Here is a 21149-nt window from a genome sequence, read left to right on the forward strand (position 1 = left end):
TAGAATAGAATCATAGAATGGTTACAGCACAGAAGAAAGCCATTCGGTCCATCGAGCCTGTGCTGGCTTTTTGTAAGACCAATCCAGTTAGTCCCATTCCCCCGCTCTTTCCCTGCAGCCCTGCAAAATTTTTTCTCTTCAAATATTTATCCAATTCCTTTTTGAAAGCCATGATTGAATCTGCTTCCACCACCCTTTCAGGCAGCGCATTCCAGATCAGAACGATTCGCGGCGTAAAAAAGCTGTTCCTCATGTCGCCTTTTATTCTTTTGCCAATCACCTTAAATCTGTGTCCTCTGATTCTTGACCCTTCCACCAATGGGAACAGTTTCTCTTTATTTACTTTATCTAAACCCTTCATGATTTTGAACACTTCTCTCAAATCTCTTCTCAACCTGCTCTGCTCCAAGGAGAACAACCCCAGCTTCTCCAGTCGATCCACATGACTGAAGTCCCTCATCCCTGGAACCATTCTAGTAAATCTTTTCTGCACCCTCTTGAAGGCCTTCACATCCTTCCTAAAGTGCAGTGCCCAGAATTGGACACACTACTCCATTTGTGGCCGAATTAGTGTTTTATAAAGGTTCAACATAACTTCCTTACTTTTGTACTCTATGCCTCTATTTATAAAGCCCAGGATCCCGTATGCTTTTTAAATTGCTTCCTCAATCTGTCCTGCCATCTTCAAAGATTTGTGCACATGTACCCCTAGGTCTCTCTATTCCTGCACCTCCTTTAGAATTGTACCATTTAGTTTATATTGCCTCTCCTCCTTCTTCCTGCCAAAATGTATCACTTCGCATTTCTGTGAGTTAAATTTCATCTGCCATGTGTCCGCCCATTCGATCGGCCTATCTATGTCCTCTTGCAGGACTCCGCCATCATTGAGGATGGGGATGTTTATAAGCCTCTTCCACCCCTATGGCATGCCAGGAGCAGCACCAGGCATACCTAAAAATGAGGTGAAGCTACAACTCAGGACTACATGCATGCTAAACAACGGAAGCAACATGCTATACACAGAGCTAAGCGATTCCGCAACCAACGGACCAGATTAAAGCTCTGCAGTCCTGCCACATCCAGTTGTGAATGGTGGTGGACGATTAAACAACTAACCGGAGGAAGAGGCTCTGTAAACATCCCCATCCTCAATGATGGCGAAGTCCTGCACGTGAGTGCAAAAGAAAAGGCTGAAGAGTTTGCAACCATCTTCAGCCAGAAGTGCCGAGTGGATGATCCATCTTGGCCTCCTCCCGATATCCCCACCATCACAGAAGCCAGTCTTCAGCCAATTCGATTCACTCCACGTGATATCAAGAAACGGCTGAGTGCACTAGATACAGCAAAGGCTATGGGCCCTGACAACATCCCGGCTGTAGTGCTGAAGACATGTGCTCCAGAACAAGCCGCGGCTCTGGCCAAACTGTTCCGGTACAGCTACAACACTGGCATCTACCCGAAAATGTGGAAAATTGCCCAGGTATGTCCTGTCCACAAAAAGCAGGACAAATCCAATCCGGCCAATTACCGTCCCATCAGTCCACTCTCAATCATCAGCAAAGTGATGAAAGGTGTTGTCGACAGTGCTATCAAGCGGCATTTACTCACCAATAACATGCTTACCGATGCTCAGTTTGGGTTCCGCCAGGACCACTCGGCTCCAGACCTCATTACAGCCTTGGTCCAAACATGGACAAAAGAGCTGAATTCCAGAGGTGAGGTGAGAGTGACTGCCCTTGACATCAAGGCAGCATTTGACCGAGTGTGGCACCAAGGAGCCATAGTAAAATTGAAGTCAACAGGAATCAGGGGGAAAACTCTCCAGTGGCTGGTGTCATACCTAGCACAAAGGAAGATGGTAGTGGTTGTTGGAGGTCAATCATCTCAGCCCCAGGACATTGCTGCAGGAGTTCCTCAGGGCAGTGTCCTAGGCCCAACCATCTTCAGGTGTTTCATCAATGACCTTCCCTCCATCATAAGGTCAGAAATGGGGATGTTCGCTGATGATTGCACAGTGTTCAGTTCCATTCACAACCCCTCCAATAATGAAGCAGTCCATGCCCGCATGCAGCAAGACCTGGACAACATCCAGGCTTGGGCCGATAAGTGGCAAGTAACATTCACGTCAGACAAGTGCCAGGCAATGACCATGTCCAACAAGAGAGAGTCTAATCACCTCCCCTTGACATTCAACGGCATTACCATCACCGAATCCCCAACAATCAACATCCTGGGGGTCACCATTGACCAGAAACTTAACTGGACCAGCCACATAAATACTGTGGCCACAAGAGCAGGTCAGAGGCTGGGTATTCTGCGGCAAGGGACTCACCTCCTGACTCCCCAAAGCCTTTCTACCATGTACAAGGCACAAGTCAGGAGTGTGATGGAATACTCTCCACTTGCCTGGATGAGTGCAGCTCTAACAGCACTCAAGAAGTTCGACACCATCTAGGACAAAGCAGCCCACTTGATTGGCACCCCATCCACCACCCTAAACATTCACTCCCTTCACCACCAGCGCAGTGTGGCTGCAGTGTATACCAGCCACAGGATGCACTGCAGCAACTCGCCAAGGCTTCTTCGACAACACTTCCCAAACCCGCGACCTCTACCACCTAGAAGGATAAGGGCAGCAGCCACATGGGAACAACACCACCTGCACGTTCCCCTCCAAGTCACGCACCATCCCGACTTGGAAATATATCGCCGTTCCTTCATCGCCGCTGGGTGAAAATCCTGGAACTCCCTTCCTAACAGCACTGTGGGAGAACTTTCGCCACACGGACTGCAGCGGTTTAAGAAGGCGGCTCACCAGCACCTTCTCAAGGACAATTAGGGATGGGCAATAAATGCTGGCCTCGCCAGTGATGCCCACATCCCATGAACGAATAAAAAAATAACACAATGTACTCTAAACCTATCTCAGACGTTCTCATATTGTCTTATTCTGATCCCACTTAATATTGTACTATATCTTACTCTGGTGCTATCTATCTCTCCCAATCCTTTGTGCACCTTGTTTCTCCTTTCTAATGCTACATCATGGTGCCCACGCCCCTGCAAAATTAGTTTAACCCCCCCTCCCCCCAGCACTAGTGAAACTCCCCGCGAGTACGTTGGTCCCGGCTGTGTTGAGGTGCAACTCATCCGTCTTGAACAGGTCCTTCCTGCCCCAAAACTGGTACCAATACCCCAAGAATCTGAAGCCCTCCCTCCTGCGCCATGCCTCTAGCCATGCACTAACCTGCCTTATCTTCCTATTTCTGTACTCACTAGCACGTGGCACTGGGAGTAATCCAGAGATTACGACCTTTGAGGTCTTGCTCTTTAAATTCCTCCCTAGCTCTTTAAACTCTAGCCGCAGGACATCATCTCTTTCCTTTCCTATGTCATCGGTACCCACATGGACCACGACTTTTGGCCGTTCCCCTTCCCCCCGCAGAATGTTCTGCACCCTTTCCATGATATCCTTTACTCTGGCACCAGGGAGGCAACACACCATGTGGGACTCACGTTGACAGTCATAGAAATGCCTGTTTGTCCCCCTGACTATTGAAACCCCTATGACTACTGCATTTCTATACTTCACTGTGCCCCCCTGTGCAGTCCTTTGCCCCGTGGTGCCACGCTCATGACTGCACTCTTTCAAGGTGTCATCACCCTCACTGGTATTCAATGCTGAATACCGGTTTGCGAGTGCCACACACCCAGAAGATTTCTGCACTACTTGCCTCTTCCTACCCTTTCGGATGGCCACCCACTTGCTATCCTGAACTCTCTATAGGTGCAGGGTGACCACCTCCTGGAACGTACTCTTAGAATTGCAAGTTTAATTAATACAGTCATAGGTGACTAAAATGACCCAGTTCTGATAGTCATTTTGAAAAAGTGTGATTTTTGGCACTCTTAATTTAGCTGCAAGTGGGCATTAATCCCATGTAAAATTGTACTTGATCACGATGTTTAGATCTGAGAAACCAAGATTGAGGCTGAAAATTTAACTTGGTGTCATATTGTTGGCCAGAATTTACTGTCAAAATAATGGTGAAGCTAACAGCGTTCACTGTTATTTATGCGCAAATTTTACGGCAATTTCAGGCAAGGGCAGGTGTTCAGTTAAACGTTAAAATCCAGAAGTTGCTGTCCAAGATGTGCTGTTCCGCCATCAGGTTCACAAAAACAGCATCTTGCTGTCTGACTCACCATTCAAATACATTGAACGGCGTAAAGGTTCTGTACTTGGATGATAGATTCGAAATAAACTTGACACAGAAAGTTAGAGTTTGCCCTTTTCAGTCTAAGTACCCTTTTTAATGGTGTGGTAAGTCTTAATTACTGCCAAACAGCCTCTTTGGCACTAAAAATTAACGTTTGCAAGTGTGGAGTCTCATTCCTTCAGCTTTTAATTGTTGTTGGAGATTTTTTTTTAAATTAAATACATTTTTAAAAATCTTTTTCTTCCTGTCTCTTTTATCTCTCTCTCTCGATCCAATCTTTCTTTCCCTCACTTTATTTCGCTTTCTGTACCTGATTTGACATTGAATTTACTATTTTAACTTACACTTCCTGGTTCAGACCCTATGCTGTTCATTAACGATTCTTCAATCTGATTGGTTAAGGAGACACACAGCTGCTTGCCCTATTCACACAGCTGCCCTGTGTAGGGCACCGTGCAGTTTGGATCTGTAACTTATAGCAATTTCCAGCGCAAAAGCTTGTGGAAAGTATATGACCAAAGGGAAGTCTAACAAACAGCAGGTGCCATTTGTTCACTGGCTACGGTAAATTCTGGCCCAATATTCGTGGTTTTGCACACCGTGCTGTCCTCAGCTGTACCTCTATTGGGATATTTATTTGCATTTTAGGAGAGCTGGTAGAATTTCTTCCTTTTGACCTTCTATCATCCAGTTCAAATAGTAACTTTCAAAAGGGAATTGGGAAGGGAAAAAGTTTACGGGGCTATGGGGAAACAGCAGGGGAATGGGACTATTTGGATAGCTCTTTCAAAGAGCCGGCACAGGCATGATGGGCGAAATGGCCTCCTCCTGTGTAATTCTTTTCCACTCAATAAACTTCACGTACCATAGGTAAGTCAAGGAGCCCACAGGGGACGTAACTAGATCATATTGTCCCTTTAACAATTTTTTTCTTTGCACCACATGATTTCCTTGTTTCTCACCATATTTAGTACCCCAACTTTGTTTATTTTAGTTATTTTTTTCCCATTGCCATCATGAGTTCTATTCATATTGATTGTGAGTTAGAGAAAATGTTTCTCTAACAATGCCAGGTCTTTCAAACTATGGCCTCAAGATTTATTTTTAACTTTGTGTTTTGAGCCAACACTCAAAAATTTACTGGAAATCTCTAATTTGTCATACCTCATGGCTTTAAAATATTGTTCATCAGCAGGCCAAAGAATTACAGCTAGTGCCTTCCAATGTGCCACAATTTAAAACTGTATGAATGATATAAATTCAAAGATAAATCTAAGAAGACAGAATGATTAAATCACCAACGCAGTTCATAGTCAACCAAAAAGCTGTCACTCCAACTTACATTTTGAAAAACCAACAAAGAAACATGGGGTTAGAGATATTTCAAATTTGACATATTAGCCAAAATTATCTTATTTGTGATCCAAATCTGCTTCAGTATCAGAGTTTGTTTTGTTGTCAAAGACAACATTAGGCATTGGGAACCTGGCATTCCTGTGTTTGAAAGAAATGAGAGAAAAGTATGTTTTTGGCCATTTTAACAAAATTGTGTGAATAATTAAGTGCCAACTATGAGTGATGCAATAATGGCTACGAGAAAGCAGCAGCCAATTACAACACCAGTGTAGGGAATTCCTTCTTTAGTGTGATGCTTGGACACTGGACAAATAGCCAAGCAAAGAAAGTCACCCTCTCTCACGGTAGTTTCGTTAATCAAAAGTAATTATTTAATGATGTTAACATTCATACGAGCATTTATGAAGCAAAATCAAACCATACAAATGACATTCCTTTATAAAATCCCACTATACACTTAATAATTCGCAATGTTATTATGTAATGACTTAACAATTCATACACACATCAGGCAAATCGTTAATACATATACAACCTTTAAACCAAGGATTTTGCTCATGGGCCTGAAGGTTGAACAGCTATTCAGAACTCGAGGTCCTCTTCTTCTTGCGTGATGTTCAACTGCAGTGTGCGTTCCTTGTGACTGCCGGGTGGTGAAGAAGAGAAGAGACTGTTCTTCTCTCAAAGTCTTTTTATATTGTTTTTTTTATTTGTTCATGGGATGTGGGCGTTGCTGGCAAGGCCAACATTTATTGCCCATCCCTAATTGCCCTTGAGAAGATAGTGGTGAGCCGCCTTCTTGAACCGCTGCAGTCCGTGTGGTGTTAGGAAGGGAGTTCCAGGATTTTGACCCAAGCGACAATGAAGGAACGGCGATATATTTCCAAGTCGGGATGGTGTGTGACTTGGAGGGGAATGTGCAGGTGGTGTTGTTCCCATGTGCCTGCTGCCCTTGTCCTTCTAGACGATAGAGGTCGCAGGTTTGGGGGGTGCTGTCGAAGAAGCCTTGGCGAGTTGCTGCAGTGCATCCTGCTTACCAATAGGACATAGGATTGGGGAGGGTCATTCTTTTTGTCCAATTCCTCCCTGTTGCTATGCCTCAATCATTAACATACTTCAATGATTGACAAGTTAGGCTTTGATCATGTGACTGGAGATTCTTTGATGTAGAAAAGGCCATGTGCTCGAACGATGGGTTGTAAAAGGCCCCATTACTGTCTCTGTTTATGGCTTTCAAGTAGAGATAGCCCCCTTACATTTCTACCCACAGTCATTCTTAATGGTCCTTACGTCTCCAATTTTGATTGCTTCAAAGACTTCAAATCCATTCCCTTATACCATTTGACCATATGCTGGGTGCAATACTATTTGATGTTTTACAAATCCCAGTTCTTTTGAACAGATTACCAGATAGGAATGAGAGGCCCATGCTTTTTTCACACCTATCATTGCTTTCCTGATCCGAAGCCTTTGATGTATGTCCTTGTTGCCTTTTCTTACATTACCCCCTGCTGTGTTGAAAAGCTTGTGCTTCCAAAAGCCTATGTGTTTTGAAAGCCTGACAACGCTTTAAGCTCAATATTATCCATCTAGCTTATTTACTTAATAGTCGAGATACCTATCCGCAGTACAGTGCTTCGATCCCGAAACTCATACTTCTCCAATGCCATCAGCGTCAGTGAGGGAAAAACAGAATTTGCAAGAACAGTTTACCACATTATTGTGTTTGCAGGTTTTCAAATGTCTTTGTTTAAAAGGGGTACAGTTAACCCTTTCCTTCAAATGTCTTTTGTTAACGGGGTTTTGAACCCCACACCAGTAATAAGTATTGTTTCAAACTTCCGAAGCAGCTAACAAGTCACTTGACATTTATAAATTTCAAAAAGTCTTAGAATTCACTTGTGAAATGTGGATTTCCTGGTGAAATGATTCAATGGCAGCAACAAAACGTCCAACTTAGTGGGGTCCTGCAAAAGCTGTTAAATACAGTAATGGAGCACTGAAAGTGAGAACACACACATATATGCACATGAGGGAAGGCTGTAATGTACAAGATAAATGCAAATATTGCTGTACTGGCACAGAGAAATGTTACCAATGATGCAGCGAGTAAGGTAGTAGAAGTGAAAATAGTAGGGCTATGCAAATTTCATTATATATGCCTTGACACGAGAATAAATATACTGCAGGAAGGAATTTCCATGGGCCAAATAATAGCGTTTCAATCTCCATTGTTGTTTCATTTAAAAGAAACATTTGCATGTAATAATTTGATGCTGCAAATTGGGGGTGGTGTGGCTTTAGGATTTTTTTGGATAAATGAAATAAAATCGGCAAAATGGATTTCCTCATCTGTAATTATTTTATGATAATAGAGGAGCACGATGTAGACCAGGTATTGCAACCCATACCTGAAAATATTGATTGTATATGAGAAAACAGTGGTGTATTTATTCAAGACAGTTTAGAAGGTTTTGCGCTGAATAATTGGGGGAAAGAATAGAACTGCTGGTAAGTATCAAATTGACCAGATATTCAATAATTTGCATAACATAATACATGAATGTAGCTATTATTATTGATAGTGCACAAACATATAATAGTGATGTAATAACACAGTACCCAAATGAATAAGTGTGCGTATGTACTTACAATGTACCATCTGCTGTCTGCACACAGCAAAGAGAATCCAGTGGAACTGCAACAGTACCTGAAGCAGCATATAACAAACACCAATCACTGCTTCTGGACTTGTAGATATTTATACGGGTGAGGAAGCATAAGTAGGGGATTGAACACTGGTGAATGAGGGGTAGCAGTAGTGCTGGTACATGGGGGCAAGCTGGTACAGGGCAGAGGCCTGGCATGCCAACTGCCCCTCCTGATTTGTATGGGGATATAGGCATTTTCACCTTGATTCTTTAGAGGTTGGTAGAGCACCAGGACCTTATTGAGGAGTCACAACACTGGAAGGTGGCCTCAATGTTTTTCTCCCTTGAGTGCATGTTCTAGAGTGATGTAATGATGAAAATGAATTCTGCCGCTCTGGATAGAAGCTAGGGCCAAGGTTTTCTGCATTATTATTGGTTTTTGAGTAGTTTTGGAGCGGGCATTTGTGTAAAATCAGGCAGACAGCATCCATAGCAATTTCCCACATGAAGTGACCACAGCGACCGGAAGTAGCCATCCAAATACGTAAAAGTGTAGGGAAATGGCTTTCAAATTACATTGTAATGTCAGATTTTCCAATGTTAGTGCCTCATTCCCATCCAATACAAGAATGCTAGTATAAGACTTATGTCCAGTGTTGCTAGGCAGTGACATAAGAGTGGAAGTGAATTTAAAGGGCTATACCAGGTACTGACAAAAGTGCTTTAAAACCTTCATTTCTGAACCATTTTATTTTTTTTGTTTTTTCTTGCACCCAGTGCTGCTAGAATGTTTAGTTTCCTGCCTACCTCTTTGGTTCTTTTTCCCCCTCACTCGTTCAACACAGCCAATTATGGTATTTCCTTTGGGAATATCCCTCTATTTATGTTACCTGGAGGAAAAAGAGGAGGATGAGAACGCAGAGAGGCCAGGCTGCTCAGCCAGCACAGGAGATGTATGGCATTCACACACTTGTAATCCCAACCCTGGATGTACAGACCAAGGCTCTGTTACTTGCACCAGACCCAGTAGCAGTGTGCGTAGAACATGTGCTTCACAGGGGAAACCATCAATGAGTTATGTCACATACTAGAACTTGACCTCCAGCCAACCTCAATCATTGACACTGCACTGCCAGTGGCTGTAAAGATAACTACCTCCTGAAATTATAATAATTTCAGGCTGCTTCTAGAGGCATCACTAAAGTTAACCAATCAGTGGAGCAAAGATACATCAAGCAAGTCACAGATGCGCTGCTTTCTAGATGATAGCCAGTAAATCAACTTTCACAGGGACATCCACCACTGTCATGACACGGCACTGGACTTTCACAAAGTGCAGGGGGGACAAAAATCTGTGGCCATTCTGGCACACTCCAGCCGTAACTTTGGCGGAGTGCGCGGGAAAGGCCAGAATTTAGGCCAGTACCCGTATATGTTGTATCTACCTTAACATCGGAGTCTCTGTATGGCCATGTACCATGTCACCAAATGACAGAAGTGGGGCCCACTGGTGGTCCAGGCTGGGATCATGGCCTAGACCCCCAAAGAGTTGGTTCCAAGTAACGGCTAGTTATGTCAGACTTTCCAACATTATGGGGCTGGTGTGGACACTCTAGTGATCCAGGCACCTGCCATTAGTATGTAATGCAGAACCCCCCCCCCCCCAACCGCTTGGACTTTCGCAGGGTCATCGCAGGAGGTCCCAGATGGACACACCTTGGCACTTACGCCGGGATGTATCCGCTGTGGATTTTCTGCCCCAATGAGTCAAAGCTTGGATACACATGGCTATAAGTTTTCCCTTTATCAACAGGAAAGGATTCTACCAGTGTGTGACCAAGAGCACTATATTGTTCGTGTGCATACCTAGCAGCTGCCACAATACCTTAATTTTAAGGCAATCACTTTCGACCAGAAAGGTGAGTGTCTGAGTGGAGATCAAAGCTATCCTCTATAGCCATGGCTCAAGATACACTGATGCTTCCCCTGGATAACAGCTGAGCTACAACAAAGTCGATGCTGCCACCAGAGTCATCATAAAGCAGACTACTGAAATTATGAAGTCTGGGGTTGCTCTGAAATATAGTCCAGCTAGATTCTCAAGGATCATGGTGGTCTGCTGCATGCTGTAAAACTTAGCCATGTTAGGAGGCCTCCTCGTGGAGTTCCAGGAGGATGAAGAGGAAGGTGCCCAAAGAATCCAGGGTGTCAGGCAGAGTAGTAGAGACACCATGAAGAGGATGCAGAGGACAACATTTTGCTCGCTACAAGAGACATTTGTGCCAAGCTGATACAGGTGACCATCGCTTGATTCCTGCCCACTATATTTACAATCCTGTCTACATCTGGCCCCTTCATATCAGAAAGAGGCATAAATACACAGACACTTCCATTCCTTGCCAAAAATAATGTCGGAACAAACAATAGTTTTAGTGCTATCAATAGTTTTAATGAGAACTGATTCTTTATGCTGCCTTACTAATTCCTTCCATTATACTTCCCTTAGGTGCCACTGACTATTGTGTGCTGTTTCAAATCTAACCTTTTGCTTCTCCTAAGTGCTCCCTAAGAAGCAGGAGTGTGTTAGGTGGCTGGATGTGAATTCCTCCAGGACCACTGGGGGTCTGAGATGACCCTTGTAAGCCTCTTGTGTTGCTGCAAGGACAGCCTGCCCCTGTCTTTTTTCTGCCACATGTGCAGCATTTGATGGGGCTGGCAAGAGGGCACACATGCGGTACTGTCCAGAGACAACATGGAAGTGCATACCCTGGACACTGGTACTGGCCACTCATCAATGAGAAAACAGACTGAATGGCACTAATCAAATTTTTGAAGACCTGAGAAATATTTTTCTGTATTTCAACCATAATTGTTTGGAGGCCAGAAGTGATGGTCCTCTCCATTCTGGCACCCAAAGCCTCAACAGCAACAATCAGAGCAGCCATGGTGAGAAGCTAAGACTGATTTTAAGGCTTATGCTCTAGCGGCCTCAGCTGCAAATCAGTCTGAAGTGCGACATGTTCCAAGACTGCAATGCTGCACACACAACCATCATGGTATTGCAGATGTGTGCCATAGACTCTTCCAACTGAGCCACCATCTGCTGCTGTTCTGACAAACCATCCCAAACATTTTACTTTTAAATGCAGGACACCTGAGATCTGAATTTGGAAGCTCCTCAGCCAAGGGCAAACATCTCTTGACCCTCTGGCCATCAATGTCTGCCTCCTCATCTTCCACCTCTTGTTCACTTGTGCTTTGTGCATCCCTCTATGTATTCCCCTATGGCTAGCTATCTAATGCCCAGAAGAAGACAAGAAGAGAGATCAGAATGGGTTGCTGAAGAACAGTGTTGGCACAATTAGCAGTAGGAAGTGTGATATCAGGGTATCGGTATCTGGGTCGCTGTCAGATTATGTATGATGCAGGAGAATGAACCTGCAGTGGCACTTGGCCTCCAACCTCCTGTCTTTCACATCCTCTCTTGTGTGCTACTTCAAAAGCTCCAAAGCTGCTGCTTCATATGGGTTGAGAGGACAGAGTTTACGAGGGGCACTTCCTGTGGCCAATCCTTCTCAGTGGCCAAGGGCTTTTCTTTCTTTAAGAAGAATGTAGACAGTGTAAATGCTCTCTAGTTGTCATGAAATGAAGTGTAACCTAGGTGTTAGCATGCAGACCATAAAGGGGTGATGACAAGTGCATGAAACAAGAAATTATGTGCTCTGTGAGATTGTCAGTGGGGTCCATGTATGGAAGGCAACGAGTTGAGGTACAGTTGAAGGTGAAGTGTGGAAAGGAGACAACAGCTCTAGGACATTAATGGAAAGATCTTGAAGCAGCTCAGCACAGTGAGAGGAAAGAGGTTGTAAGTAGTAAAGCTGTTTTGTTCAGTGCATTCCTGGAAGTGTGTCCCACTCTTCTTACCTTGGTTGAGCCAATGTAGGTTAGGGAGGACAGAGATTATGTTTGAGTGGGCCTTAGTGAGGGACAAGATACGAGCAGCTGGGTTTTAGACAAATAGTGATAGATTGATTCCACTGGTCAGTAAGATAGTAACAGAAAGACACAAATTTAAAATCAGATTAAGGAGGAAGTAATAAATATATATATTTTACACAAAGTATGGTTGGAATGTGGAATTCTCTGCCACAAACCATTGTTGAAGCAGAGTTTGTAAATCCTCTTAAAATGGAACTGGATGCAATGGGAGTAAAATTCAACTTCGGAGGGGTTGCAAAATGGGCGGCAGCCAATCAGCCGCCCTTAATACACCCCGCCCAATTTTTCTTTCAATTGGGGTCAATTGAATTTTACTCCCAATTTTTGCCTTTTGTAAAATGAAAGTTTTTGAAGATTTTAAATGTAAAGAAAAATTATACTTGGACCATTGTTAAGTTTTTGACAGTTTTCCCATTTCAACTTGTAGGCCTAGAAATTCGGCCATGCAGCGCCCATTTTTCGTGTGTTAACCAGCCTACTCAGGTCCCAACATGGCAGCCGGAAGGATGAGCACATTTCCGACTGCTAAACCATTACTCGCTAAACTATTACTTGCTATATGCCAACTAACATTTATTTGTCAGTTTAGTACTTATCATATTTCTTTAGGAACTATTACATTTCCTCATGTCCATATCTGTCTCTGTGAAGTAATATTCATGCCTTACTTTCGTGGTGTTCTTTAAGTTGTGCAGCTTCTTTAAAGTGGTCATTCAGATCGTCCAAATTGTTGACATTTTGTTCACTTTGTCAGTGACGTATATCCATTCTTTGCATATTTAGGTATTGTCCTCACCCACTAAAAATATCCATGTCATTCTATTACAGGGCTTACCAGCTATTGTGAGGCCTAATCATTAAATCAGGGTTTTCTGTGTTGGCGTTGGGCCATTTTCAGCAAGCATCGCTCACTGCACAACTAGATTGGTGAACTTTTTGACATTTATACCAGTAATGTGGCTCCTTAGCTGCTTGAGAAATGTTAAAGGATTTTTTTATTGCCACCAATGAAATTGCACATTTCAAAGCTGTGCAATCTCACAATTTCATTAATGGTTCATTAATATCAGAGAAAAATGAGCATTTCTCCTGGTTTTTGTGAAAAAGAAGAATGACAGGCTCTTAGTTCAAGTCAGTTAATCATTAAGGTTGGGAATTCTATCAGTGGCTTTCCTGGTTTACCTACGGTAAATCGGAAACAATTTGAAGGATAAGGGATTTAACATCTATCTTCTTGTGGAAAATACAGATGTCCCTGTGTCATAACAGATAATTATGGAACTAAACACAGATTCTCTTTGATTCTAAAGCGGGAAAGAAAATGTATATACAAACAACAAATAGCATTTTAAAGGGAGTGGAATCTTGTAGCTCTGTTTAATCCAATTACATGAAATTTATACCACTCATACCATTTGCAACATTGAAGAGAAAATTCTTATTGTAAGTAAAGGATGCATGCTTTAACTTGATTGCATTAATTATCTCTGGCACAGTTTGTACATATTAGACAAAATATCCCTCAATTCGGTGTGATTAATTGAACTGCAGTACATAATTTCTGAGGTTCCAAGTTAAGCTATTTTAGCTATGTGAAATAAATTACTTCAGAATCAATATATGTATTAAAAATAAGTGTATAATGCCATGCTCAGTTTCCTTTTAAAACATAATTGGTGTTTGACAATCCCAGTGAAATTGATTCTCAATGAATCTAGTGATGAGTAATGTGTAATATGATTAGTTTATTCACCAATGTAACTTGCCTTTTTGTTTATCATCGGGCGGGCGGTTAAAATTGCCCAGATCACTTACTTGTCCTGGAGCCGTTGGGAGCTGACCTGTGATTTTCACCTGCTCTCCAACTCAGTTGTACTTCTGAATTTCTAGACCATATTATCCACCATACTGATTATAAGCAGAATTTTTGCTTAAAGAAAGAACAATCTTGCATTATGTAGTCCCTTATCAGGATTTCTCAAATCATTTTATAGGCAATGAATTATTTTTGAAATGTAGTTATTGTATTTGTAGGCAAATGCGGCAATCAATTTTCAGACAGCATGATTCATAAACAGCGAATGAGATGAACAGCCAGTTGGTCTGTTCTTCATAGTATTGGTTGAGGTAGGAACACTAGTCTGGACACCGGGAGAACGTTCTGCTCTTCTTTAAATATTGCAGTGGGATGTTTTACATCCACCTGAGCAAGCAAACTTCTCATCTAAAATGTCTCATCTAAAAACCTCATTTCACTGTTCCTTTTGTTATTTGCATTTAATCTCCATACCAAACTTTGGGTACTCTTGATTATCCAATTTCCAATATCCATGAGAAACACAACGGGCTCGATTTCAAAAGGGCGGCGGGATGGCAACAGGGGGATCAATGGGCGCACGGCAAACCCGACTAATAAAAACTTACATTTCCCCATGCGATTGCGACTTAATTGGTGGCCATTAATCTTGTTTCCGGGTTTGCCGTCCAAAAGCTGCGCAGTCAGCGGACTGCGTGCCCGCATGACAGGCTGTCAGCTGGAATGTCTAGATTTAAAGGGCCATTGCTCCAATGGATTTTGCTGGAGCAAAGAGCCACAAGACTCATTGGAGCAGCACAGGGGCAAGGCTGCTCCAAGATTCAGCGATGCCTCACTTCAGCGTCTACTGGCCGGGGTGGGGAGGAGGAGGGAACTATTTTACCCGGCCAACAGGAGGAAGCGCCCTGCCTCTGCCACCAAGGAGGCCGGGCTCGAAGTGGCAGAGGAAGTCACGAGCAGGAGCAACATATCCCACACCTGGGTCCAGTGCAGGAAGCATTTCAATGATCTAACTAGGTCAGCAAAAGTGAGTACAATTACTGATTCTCCTGCATTCCCCCCCCCCCCCCAACTCATTCTGCACTGCCAAGACTACTCCATCACATCACTCCTCACACCCACTTAAGCTCATCCTCAAATTACCTGCACTTCCTGAGCACTTCCTCACCTCCCTATTTGTGACCCCACCACTATCACTCACTCCAATCCTGATCCAATATGATGTCTCTGTCTCATACTCACCCTCTGATGCACCTCTTTCATGGTCAGCCTCACCCAAACCAATGCATTCATCGGTTGGCTAATTCACCCTCACCCACTCACACGTCTGTACTTTCTCCCCTACCAGGAGAAGAGAGCACAAAATGCACGTGAGAGGGCGAGGACTGGAGGGGGACCACAACAAATAGTAGTCCTCACAGACGCGGAGGAGGAGGCTCAGGAGATCAGCCCTACCCTCGAGTGCCTGTCCTTCGGGGACGCCGAAACTGGCATCTACAAACGTCTGGTGATACAACTTTAACATTCATCATACACAACGTGAATTGATGTTAACAATGCTTGGCATGTTGAACACCTCAGTATACTCATCGCAACATGACACATCTGTGATGATGGCTAATATTGCCTTCTGTTCTCTTACGGGCCCTTTAATGACCGCAGTGATGGCAGAGGGCGATTCTTCAGAGGAGCTCCAGGCCTCTGAGGGCGCACCGTCACATCTTAGCGAGCCATCCACCAGCGTAGATACTCACACCTTGGTGGGTCCTAGTAGTCAGTTAGTTGGGTTGGCACCTGGTGAGTCACCACACACAAGTGAGCACGAACAGATACTGGTGGCAGGTGCAGCAGTGGAGGGTCCGCGTCAGTGGGCGCACTCCTCTTCAGGCTCTGCTCAGCTGCACGCAGATGCTGAACCCCGGGGGCCATCCTTTCAAAGGAGAATGATCAAGGGACAGCAACACATTTGCGAGGTACTGGAACAGGTGCCACGCACACTCTGTACAATAGGGCAGAGGATGGAGGAGTCCAACTCCTACAATAGTGGAATGGTGCCACAGGTACGTGAGGGAATCTCTGAGATAGTGTCACAAGGACGTGAGGGAATCTCTGAGATAGTGTCACAGGGATGTGAGCAACTGTCTGAGATAGTGTCGGGCGTAACTGCTGAAATGTCTGAGATAGTGCTGCAGGTAACTGCGGAAATGTCTGTGATAGTGCTGCAGGTAACTGCGGAAATGTCTGAGATAGTGTCGCAGGTAAGTGCGGGAATGTCTGTGATGGAGAGAAAGCTAGTCTCCATTGAGCTTTGAGCATGGCTCACAAATGAGTCCATTCAGGCACTGACGATGGCTGTTTGGACTCAGGGTGAGCAACATTCTGCCACCTTAAACAGGCTGACAGACACTTTAGAAGTGGCCTTACAAGGCATCAGATATGTCCTCCAAACTGTTGTCCAGCAGGTGGTAGGAGTGATGTGGGCCTGGCCCAGGAGAGGGACGATGGCAAAAGGGGACATGGAAGTGGGGACACCACTCAAAGCACTCCAACGTCTCACCCATTGTCCCCCTTTCAACCAGTACCCGCAATGCTGCCTCCTCTCCAGGTGGCCGAGTCTGTCCCTGCACAGGTGCAGGTGGACCAGTCTTTGGAGGGGCCCTCACGGGCTCCAAAACCCAGAGGGCATAGGCTGAAAGCAACTAAGCAGTCAGGGAATGCACAAGAGCAACCTGCCACTACCTCTGCTGCAGACATAGGGGATGCACCAAGTAGAAGCAGTAGGAAGAGAAAGGCTAAGGATTTGTGATCACGAAGGGTATGCACAAGGGTGTCTGACAGACTGTCATGTTTTTCATTTATATTTGGTTTTTGTTAAAGTCACATTAAATGTTATCATTCTCACCACTACTGCCACATCTTGCCCATTCTTGACTGGCTTTTGTGATAGCGCTCTTTCATGTGCTTCATCATGAACGGCGACACTTGATGCCACCCATTGGGTCACTTTACAGTGGGTGTATGTGTAGTTGCAGGACTGTTATGTGCAGTTGGGGGGGGGCGCGCAGTGGGGGGTGGCCGTGCTGATGTTGGCGCTGCTCTTTCCAGGTGGTGTGAGGACTGGACTCGTCTCACTTTCTGATCTTACGAGAAACATTCACATATGAGTGACTCTCTGGCCTCACGAGCAGCCATGTGAGCCGCTGCTCTGCCCAGGGGTTTGTCCTCCTTCTCCTCCTCCTCCTGCTTCTCCTCCTCCTCCTGCTCCTCCTGCTTCTGCTCCTCCTCCATGTGCATGGTGGATGAGGGAATGGGGCCTCATCAACCGGTACCCCTCTTTGTTGCGCCATGTTGTGCAGGACACAACACACTACTATAAAGCGACCCACTCTCGCTGGTGCATATTGAAGCGCTCCCCCAGAACGATCGAGGCACCAAAATCGCATTTTCAGCAGTCCTATTGCATGTTCAATGATAGACCTGGTGGCATGTGGCTGTTGTTGTATTGACGCTGTTGCTCGTTGATGGGGTTCCTCAGAGGTGTCAGTCCTTAAGGGTGTTCGGTGCATGGAAGAAGCCTGGGATGTTGGATTCCCTCAGAATGAAGGAATTGTGGCAGCTGCCAGGAAATCTGGCACATGTGAAGAAATCTTTTCCGGTGGTCACAAACGAGCTGAGCACTGATGGAGTGATACCCGTTTCTGTTGATGAACAGCCCTGGCTCGTGTGGAGGTGCTCGGATTGCTATATGCATGCAATCAATTGCACCCTGTTCACTTGGGAAGCCAGCCACAGAGTAGAATTCCACTGCCCTCTCCATCTGGCTGAGGTCGTCCATGGGGAAGTTGATGTATTGCGAGGCTCTGCAAAATAAGCCGTCGGTGACCTGCCTTATACACTTGTGTGCAGACGACTGAGAGACCTTGGCGATGTCACTGGTGGCACCCTTGAATGATCCGGAGGCGAAGAAGTTGAGGGCAGTGGTCACTTTAACAGCCCCGGGTAATGAGATGCTGCCAGGCCCAGCCAGGAGCAGCTCGGCATGAAGGAGGCTGCAGATATCTGCGACCACCTGGCGACTCACTCTCAGCCTCCGTATGCACTGCTCCTCAGAGAGGTCCATGAAGCTGAACCTCGGTCTGTAGACCCTCTGACAAGGGTAGCGCCTCCTGCGACGTAGGTCCCTCTGTTGTTCCACTCTGTGGTCTTGTGCAGGTGCCTGTGGTGCAGCACTGTGTTGTGGAGCTCCAAGTGGTGGAAGTGCATGCCGCGCCTGGCGAGGATGGTGATGTTGCTTGTCCTCAGATGTACTGGTGAATGCAGCCATTGCGCCCCCCCCCCCCCCAATCGTGATGGTGTCAGTTTGAGGGGGTCCGAAAAGTTGTGAAATATGTGTAAACAGAAGAATTCTGAGTGGAAACCAAGAATTTTCAGTCTAAACACAAGGATCTCCCAGCCAAAAGTTTGTCTGCGAGAACTATGTGCCCTGCTACAATAACTCACCTTTTATTCCCATCAGTCAAACAGTCAAAATGGCTGCCGGCTGAAACATGACTCCTTCACCATGGCGTGTTTCACACAGCACGGGAAACATGCTGAGGCAGCGTTAAAATCGCTTGCCAGCATAATTAATTAGATTCATGTACATTTCAAGCACTTTAAGTTCTTGAATTGTTGGTTTAAATATCGTCCCTCTGGCTTCAATTGCGGGCGGGACTTCTGGGTTCGGGAATGGCGCGCGCACCCAGATGACTCTGGGTCGTGCGCGTTCTTCAGTGTGTTGGAGCCAGAATTCCTGCCCATTCCAGAAGATCCCGATTTTCTTTCCCCCCCCCCCCCGCCCCCACGCACCTGGACTTCTGTTTTAAAATTGAGCCCAACATTACAGCTTTATTTTATGTACAAGTTAATTGAGAAAGCATAATTTATATTTGGATTTGTTGATAAGGGGACTGAATTATGAAAGAGCATAAAGATTGAACAGAAAACAACAGTGAAAATTAAAACATCTTTATTTTTACAAATAAGGGCTTTAAATGTTTTAATAAAACAGAACAATTTGTAATAAAAAAACTTATTTGTTTATTTCTGACCATTATTGATGTTTCTGGGGCTGCCAATGACGTCTATATGATTTGATTTTTCTGCACTATATTTAGATATGCTGTGGTTAAAATATACCCTTTTCTCTTTTACTCAACCTACTTTCGGCCATGATTGATTCATACAACAGTAAATGATTTGGAAAGCATCCACAAGTTCTTAAAACTGAAAATGTTACAGTTTCACAAGAAGAGGTACACAATAAGTGCTGAAAAGTATATGTGCTGGAATTTCCCTGGAGGTTGTCCCAATCTCCCACTATAACTTCAGCATGTTCAGCAGACACCCTGAGATACAGCTTATGTGGCTGTTAACACCGTTTCTCCAGGTTTCCGCCGATCATCCACCGAAGTTACAGTGGAGCTAATAACTCGGACGTGTTAGACCTGGAGTTCGGAGCTCACTGAGGGGGTGGGAGGTGGAAAATCATGCATACGAGGGAAGGGAAGAAGCCAGATTTCTAAATGATTTTCAGAAGAACCCCAATGGAAATTCTATCCCATTTTTGTTTAAAACAGAATGCTAAAATTATTTTCTTTTGCAAAGTTGTGTACCGCAGTGCGTACAGTATACAAACTCAGAAAGGTATCTAGCAGACCAGGCATTGGTCAGCAGAAATTTATTTTTCTGGTAACTAAAAAAATTTACCAGAGTACATTAAATGAAAAAAAGAAAATGCTAGACATACACAGCAGGAATCAGTCAGCATCTGAAAGAGAAAGATAGATTAATATTTTGTTTGAAACCCTTCATCCTGTCTATTACGTGATGCCTCATTCAATCTCTCAATGTTTCTATCCAGCAGCATTGCCTCAATCCACATCTTGGCTGCTCTGGACTGCAGTTTAATTTCAGCCTTTGTCTCATCCATTGCTTTAACATATTTTTTTCCCCTTCCATTCAGGTAACAAGATGTGTACTCCTGCTTTTATTTCAGATTTCCAGCATTCATAGATTTTTTATCTCACTAGAATCTCTTTCTGTTTTATCATTTAAAATTTGTGTCTAATTAAATAAAATAAATACCTTTAACAGTCATCATAATTATCAAGAAAATGAATTACTTGAGAAAAAAGTGAGCCTTGTACTCAACATACTAAGAAAGCAGTGAATTTATAAAAGAGTAAAGAATAAAATTTGATTGAAATGTATTTATTGATTTTTTTTCCTCTCTCAGGCATGTACTGGAGGAGGATGTACAACGAGTCAAGCTAGTACTGCTAAAACTGAAGAGAGTACCCCAGAAAATGTTCCTGCTCCTATCGTCCGATCTTATACGTCCAATTCCTTTAACATCTCATGGACAGAACCAGAGTTACCAAACGGTGGGTGATTTTTTTTTGCCTGAAGTTAAAAACATGATTAGCAAAGGTAAATTAATATTCTAGATGACAACTTATATGTGGCACTTAATTTTTAATGACCATTTTAGCACATAAAAAACTCCTGAGATAGCATCATTTTATATAGCTCAGAAATTGCAGTCATTTAGAGTGTCGTATTTAAATGGCTCAAAAGTGCTCCCTTTTGACTGTTGTTGAGTACTACATCTGAAAGATGTGTGTGCCAGCTTCTTGACTGCGCACAGACTTCTGCTATGCCTGTTTGTTTAAGCCCATACAGATCATTTTTGTTTATTTAAAATAACAAGTCAAATTTTCATCAGTGAGTTTTTCTAATATACTAATAGTGATACTGTTATGGTAAAGACTGTAATCATGGATTTAGTCCAAAGGGCTTCTGTATTTTTCTTTTTACCATAGGATGAATTTTTCAATATGGGTGCTACAGCAGCAGAGCAGTGAGCTTAGTGCTCGCTGGTATCATGCTAGGCTGACTGAGATCAGTCCTAATTATTTAATCATGGCGCGCCACTGGTCCACATTGGACCTGGACTTAGCAGCTCACCAAGGGGATGGAGCGGGTGAAAAGTTATGCATGTGAGCAGCCTTTGAAGGGAAGTAGTTAGATTCCTAAGAGCTTTAGTCATATTGTGGGGGGGGTGGG

At 44.1% G+C, this 21149-nt stretch overlaps 1 protein-coding gene across 1 annotated transcript in view; it reads left to right on the forward strand.

The window, feature by feature from the left end:
* ush2a (Usher syndrome 2A (autosomal recessive, mild)) overlaps positions 1-21149 on the forward strand; it is a 744800-nt gene that overhangs the window by 373913 nt on the left and 349738 nt on the right. The window contains exon 38 of the mRNA XM_067989549.1: positions 20320-20467. Coding sequence (XP_067845650.1) covers positions 20320-20467 — 148 coding nt within the window. The remainder of the gene's footprint in view (positions 1-20319; positions 20468-21149) is intronic.

The sequence above is a fragment of the Heptranchias perlo genome, chromosome 8, assembly GCF_035084215.1.
Source record: "Heptranchias perlo isolate sHepPer1 chromosome 8, sHepPer1.hap1, whole genome shotgun sequence".
Classification (NCBI taxonomy): Eukaryota; Metazoa; Chordata; class Chondrichthyes; order Hexanchiformes; family Hexanchidae; genus Heptranchias; species Heptranchias perlo.